Genomic DNA, 6,830 nt, shown 5'->3' on the forward strand with positions numbered 1-6,830 from the left:
TCTTAAGTGATGGTTGTCGGTTAGAGAAACTCCCACAGAAACTATATTACTTTATTATATAAGTAAAGTTGAGTTTGTTATTGCATTTTCTTTAACGAACTAAGTTGTTTTTACTGTTTTATAAAGCTTTCCATATATTGCATGTGTATTGTTGCTTTATATTTAGTTGAGTACCCAGAGTCGAATATCATATCTCTGAGTCGAGTATCTTTTCCTTGAGTAAGTTTGAGTATCATTGAGTATTCCTTGAGTTGAGTAAGTTTGAGAAGAGGTAAGTATGTTTCCTTTTTATCAAGTTCAAGCTTATGTTATGTTTTAGAATTCCCCTTACATGCTCGTACATTCCACGTAATGAGCCCATTTGACCTTCATTTTCTCATGATGCAGACACAGGTATTCAGGATCATCAACGTGAGCTTCGTTGATACATCCGAGAGTTTGAGTTAGCTATGGTGAGCCTCCTTGCTTCCGGAGGATTTCACTTACCTTTCAGTTATATCAGTTGTTAGGATGTCTGGGTCTTGTCCCGACTTCAATCTTTATTAGTTAGAGGCTTCATAGATAGTCAGTATAGTTGAGAAGTCTGTATCATTTATTTTATTAAATGTTTTAAACACTAAAGTTGCCTTTTTTGGCGAGTTGTATATATTTTATTATATAGAGTTTTCTTTGTATTTAAGTTTTATGAACTCTTATTTCAGTTTTTAAGCTTTGTATGCTTGAATCAGTTTTCCGCTTGTAGTCAGCCAAGATGAGGGTTCGCTTGGGGGACCAGCAATGGTTCTTGAGTGTCGGCCACGTCCAGGGTGTAGACTCGGGTCGTGACAAGTAAAATCAATGGAGGAACAGAATTGTACCCGCACTACTTTTATCAATAAAGTTATGTTTCTTCTTATTTTATTGTGATTGCGATTTATTTTCTGTCGCTTTAAAATTTGTTGCAAACAAATTGGCACGCCCAGTGGGATCAAATCTGCCCTTCATCTCTTCTCCATTAAATCAAATCAGAAAATCTGAAGCTGCAGAGGTGTAAGAATGAGTACTTCAAGCCTCGTCTTTGAGTTTCATCAAGTCTACACTCCGGCAAGCCTTGAAGCAGAGGGCATTTATCAACATTGAAATTTTGTGGACTCTACAAGATGTGTTCAATTCTGGGACTCTAGAAGGTGTGTTTAGTTTCAATTTGAATTCTTGGATGCTACTCAACCCTAAACCCTAGTTTATGCCTATATAAATTGTACTAAATTCTCTTAAAAGACGTCTCGAATATTCAACCAAAGTCATGGAATATTCATATAGAGGTCAAATCTAAATCATCTTAGTTTGAGAAATACGCCACTAACGGCCCTAGAATCACGGATAAATCTTAAGAGAGTAGAAAAAAGGGAGGAAAACAATTGTACCCACACTATGTTTATCAATAAAGTTATGTTTCTTCTTATTTTAATTTATTGTGATTGCATTTTATTTTCTGCCACTTTAAAATTTGTTGCAAACAAATTGGCGACCACATCTGCCCTTCATCTCTTCTCTCTTAAATTAAATCTGAAAAATCTGAAGCTACAAATGTGTAAGAATGAGTACTTCAAGCCTCGTTTTTGAGTTTCATCAAGTCTGCACTCCAACAAGCCTTGAAGCAGGGGACATTTGTAGACATTGAAATTTTTGTGGACTCTACAAGACGTGTTCAATTTTGGGACTCTGGAAGGTGTGTTCAGTTTCAATTTGAATTCTTGGAGGCTACTCAACCCTAAATCCTAGTTTATGCCTATATAAATTGTACTAAATTCTCTTAAAAGACATCTCAAATATTCCACCAAAGTCATGGAATATTCATATAGAGGTCAAATTTTAAATTATCCTAGTTCGACAAATACGCCACTAACGGCCCTCGAATCATGGATAAATCTTAAGAGAGTAGAATCAAGGAAGGAACAGAATTGTACCCGCACTATTTTTATCAATAAAGTTATGTTTCTTCTTATATTATTGTGATTATAATTTCTTTTCTGTCACTTTAAAATTTGTTGCAAACAAATTGGCACACCCAGTGGGACCAAATATGCCATTTATCTCTTCTCTCTTAAATCAAATCTGAAGATGCAAAGGTGTAAGAATGAGTACTTCAAGCCTCGTCTTTGAGTTTCATCAAGTCTACACTCCGACAAGCCTTGAAGTAGGGGGCATTTATCGACATTTAAATTTTGTGGACTCGACAAGACGTGTTCAATTCTGAGACTCTAGAAGGTGTGTTCAGTTTCAATTTGAATTCTTGGAGGCTACTCAACCCTAAACCCTAGTTTATGCCTATATAAAATGGTACTAAAATTCTCTTAAAAAGACTTCTCGAATATTCCACCAAAGTCATGGAATATTCATATAGAAGTCAAATCTAAATCATCCTAGTTCGAGAAATACGTCACTAACGGCCCTCGAATCATGGATAAATCTTAAGAGAGTAGAGTCAAGGGAGGAACAGAATTGTACCCGCACTATTTTTATCAATAAAGTTATGTTTCTTCTTATTTTATTGTGATTGCAATTTATTTTCTGTCATTTTAAAATTTGTTGCAAACAATTTGATCTGACCCGTATATATCTGATTTGCCCCATTTATATCTGACCCGTCCCAACCCTCAATACTATAATGTGCTTACTTATCTCTTTGAACCCCCTTGATGGAAATCTTATCTCCGACAGTGTATTAGAAGTAATTGACACTCTTTGTAATGTCAGTAAAGGTTTTGACGCTCTCTTTATTAATATATATATTTATTGCCTCTAAGAGCTATTTTTTATTATAATATCGATGAATTTTATTAAATTCAAATTACCATTATTCATCTGCTTAAAGAAAATTATATAGATCAAATAATTTACTATCCTATAAGCTCTCTTAGGTGCAACTTTTGCAGCATGTTAAAATTCAATTTTGCAAATTTCAAAAGCAAAATGTATTGTTAAAAAAAAGAGTTTTAGTTATATGGTCAAATTTTATATATAATGAGGTCACTTGTTTAATCAGCCATTTATAAGACTATTTTATTCTTTAACATTGAACACATGCAGAATGGATGCATCTAGTTTCTTATTTGTTGACTTTTCTTTGTAATTGTCGTTTGGTTTGATTGTATCCTAATTCGTATTAATGAATCTAATATTTACAATAACGATGGGGATTTTAGTAAACTTAATAATTATTATTACAGTACAATACATGAATCCAACTAAATAAATTAAAAGTTATATAACTGTAACAAAGATACAATTTAGTCAAACTTTATTACGACAATAATACAATACATTATAAAGTGATGATAATTAACAATCATCCAAACAAGCTGGAAATGAAATAAAACAGGATTTAATACAACTTAAGTGTTGTATATTTTTTGAAAATGAACATGACAAAAAAAAAGACAAACCAACCACACTTTTGCTTAGTAAATTAAAAACAACTCTTGTTTATTTCAAACATTCCCAGGAATTAACAGCTCATATATTATGAATGGCATGTTAAACGTCTTCCATTTATTGTATATGCCTTATTTTGCTCTGAATATTTGAATGATGAAGGTGCAATTTCATCATTATATTTATATTTTGACAGATTCAGTCAATATCAAGTCAATCATGTTTTTAAGTTTGCCTTTGGCGTTTGTGTATCCATCTTCCTCTTTATATAATGTGTCCATCACACATGCGAAATTTAGAACTCGTTCAAGGACAAACATTGGTACTTCAGTTGGATGGAAAATTCTTTGTTTATGTCCTTCCATGCATTGGTGACCTCTTTCTGGAATTTAATGTAAGCCTCTTGCTTTGAAGCTCCATATTCTTTCATGTAACATTCAATATATAATTGAAGCTACATGTCCTCTTTCTTTTTCAACCTACATGAAATTAATAATTCTAATATCTTCCGTATATATAATTAATACATTTTAAACATTATTTATGGTATTATATTGTGGGCTTCTTAACTAACTTTTAAGAATTTGAAGTAATTAAATCCAACACATACAATATATATGCGTTTCTTTTGTATCATATGCAGATATATTTGAAGCAAATCCAAACTATTCAACATAATATATTCTTCAAGCAACTAGGACTATTTCTTTTCTTTCTTTCTCTTTTAATTATTGTTATAAAATATAGAAACTTTTGTAATATTTTGAACTATATTGTCGTGACTTACGATATTTTTTAAAAATATAATTTTTAAATATATAAATTTTATCTAAAAAAACTTAACGATTCTCTAATAAAATTCACAAAGGAGAGTAATTAGTTTGGCCCTCACACAAAGTGAAACATAAGAAGTACTATTGTTTTTTTATAAGTCAAAGCACTATTAGGTTTCGTTTATTTACATTTAATGAAAGTTTGAATCTTAATTACTGTTTCAGATCTCACTAATAATTTATGTCTATACTTATTGTTGTACTTACTTCATGTCCAACAATATCGTCCATTGCTCTGATAATCAATGAAGCAGCTCTAACTATCAAAGGCTCATTCATTAACCATTCAAAAGTGTCTTTGGATATAAATTCCTCCACACTGACCAAGCAATTTGTTGCTCCCATCATATAGCCACAACTTACAAGTGAATTCTCCGTGTGCTCCTCATATTTTGGAATATAGTTAGCGTCGTTCAACCATTGGGCTTCCGTAAAATATGCTCTCACCAACTTTTTCATCTAAAAATAATAACGAGTAATTTAAGCTAGACAATTAGTACTAGCTAGTATATTATTTTTTTAATCTTTTGGAATGATAACGTTTCCTTAATTGAAATATTTATGTGGGTTAGGTAAACAATAATATTATCTCATATTTTGCATAGTATAGACGGTCCAATTTACATTCTTTTGACAACACTTGTTCCATTTCACTGTAAATGTCTAGAAGGGCTTGATAAATAGATCTCATATATGGCGGTATTGAATCGATTGCATTAGCATCTCATCTAATATTTCATCAAAACCACAAGCTAATTAACTCTTACACCTTTTAATATATATATAAATATATATTTCATAATAACATTAGGAAATCATATTTACTTTCTCATATACTTGTGATATTTTTTTATGTTTTACCTCTCGATTGCATCAGTGAAAGTCACAAGTTCGTCAAAGGTTGCATAGGCATCAAAAGTGTCATCAATAATTGAGATCAGCTTGAATACTTTTGTCAGCATTTTTCTAGCACGACTATACTTTGGCTCAAAATACACTCCTAATATCCAAAAGTAACACTCAACCAATCTGTCTCTTGCATATGGATATTTGTTTGCAAAATCCAAATCTTTCCACCACCTACATACATCACAAGAACAACGATATTGTTGCATGCATTTCATTTTTATTCCAAATTATCATTATTCACCTAATTAAAGAAGATATATAGACCAAATAATGTACTACCTTGTAAGCTCACTAAGCTCTCTTTGGTGGAACTTTTGCAGCATGTTAAAATCCAATTTAGCAAATTTCAAAAGCAAATGGTTGTGTGCATCATTATTTTCATAAATGGATATGTATTTTCTTGCTCCCATCCTTGGTAAAGTTATGCGAATAGGTTGACTTAAGGCTTCAGTTACTTAAACCTTATCTTGTTCAGTGAATTGCTTGAACACATCTGGTTAAACATCATGTTCGTTATTAGTTATAAGAAATTTAACCTTATTAAAAGTACTTGCAGGACTCAATCAAGGCCCACAAGTCGAAAACGAAGAGAAACAATGAAGGATGGAGTGCAATTACCAGATTTCCACTAACATTTTCCTGATTGTTTCTTGGTACTCATCAACTTCAACTTTTTCTTGGTTAGTAATTTCCTGCATCCGAAAAATACTCATCATATGTTAATTAATCAAATATTATGTTACGTCTTAAAACAATTAACATAGAAAAAAATGAATTAAAGAAATATGTGTGACTGACAGGAGTATAAGAAAGGAAATGATATCCCCAAACAGTTGGGTCAAAATTTACCAAGGGGCGACATTTATTAGGAGAAGAAGCAACCATTGCTCGTTCAAAAGTATTTTATTCTCTTGCTTTTTTTTCAAGATTAATTTGTGGGTTTAAGTTATGCTAATAGGATGACCTATTTATAATGTACCTTAGTCCATTGAATTGAATTTTTAGGATTCAATTATTTGTTATAGGTTGCTTAAGTCTACATTATAAGTCAAGGCTTATTAATTAGAATTAGTTGTTAGAAAATAGCATGCACAACAAAAGAATTTCAGAATCATACATCATACATGAATATAGACAACAACCACAAATATATATCACTTACAAAGCATTCTTAAAATTAACTCAAGGATTACCTCTTGAAGTGTGTGCAGATATCTTGAGGCAAATCAAACTCTAGCTATACGGTCGTCTACAGTGATCCCAAACTAACAATTGAACTTGCTCAATACTTGGATGGACAATTATCGTATAGAAAAATGAATGTCTTTCTAGAATAGAAGAATCCCTACTTATAGAGATTTCTTCCCAGTCCAAAAAGGGAACTCTCTCAATTCCTTTTTTTTCAAGAAGAGAAACCCACGTTTCTTTTCTCTCTTGAAAAAAATTGCACACTACTTTTCCTTCTTCTACTAGAAAATAGAATTCTGAGTTCTACTTAAATATGGACACCGTAGGGATCACATAATTCGATTAAATGAGACTTCCTATTATGGAAATAATTTCAAATAATTAATTTGAATTATTCTTACCATAATAAATTACAAATCATTCCACTAGAAATTCGTAATTGCACTCCTCTATTTATATTTCAAAATTTTCCATTACACACTTATG

At 31.6% G+C, this 6,830-nt stretch overlaps 1 protein-coding gene and 1 pseudogene across 1 annotated transcript; both read right to left on the minus strand.

The window, feature by feature from the left end:
- The window catches only part of LOC107059231 (germacrene C synthase-like), a 33,610-nt pseudogene extending 28,904 nt beyond the window's left edge, over positions 1-4,706 (minus strand).
- Positions 4,707-5,104: 398 nt separating this feature from the next.
- LOC107059232 (germacrene C synthase-like) lies at positions 5,105-5,571 on the minus strand. Its single transcript, XM_015305722.1, has 2 exons — positions 5,436-5,571; positions 5,105-5,327 (listed from the first exon to the last, which is right to left on the minus strand). The coding sequence occupies exons 1-2, from the start codon at positions 5,564-5,566 to the stop codon at positions 5,105-5,107; spliced, it is 354 nt and encodes a 117-aa protein (XP_015161208.1). The 5' UTR covers positions 5,567-5,571.
- Positions 5,572-6,830: the final 1,259 nt, after the last annotated feature.

The sequence above is a fragment of the Solanum tuberosum genome, unplaced genomic scaffold (genome assembly GCF_000226075.1).
Source record: "Solanum tuberosum cultivar DM 1-3 516 R44 unplaced genomic scaffold, SolTub_3.0 scf00983, whole genome shotgun sequence".
Classification (NCBI taxonomy): Eukaryota; Viridiplantae; Streptophyta; class Magnoliopsida; order Solanales; family Solanaceae; genus Solanum; species Solanum tuberosum.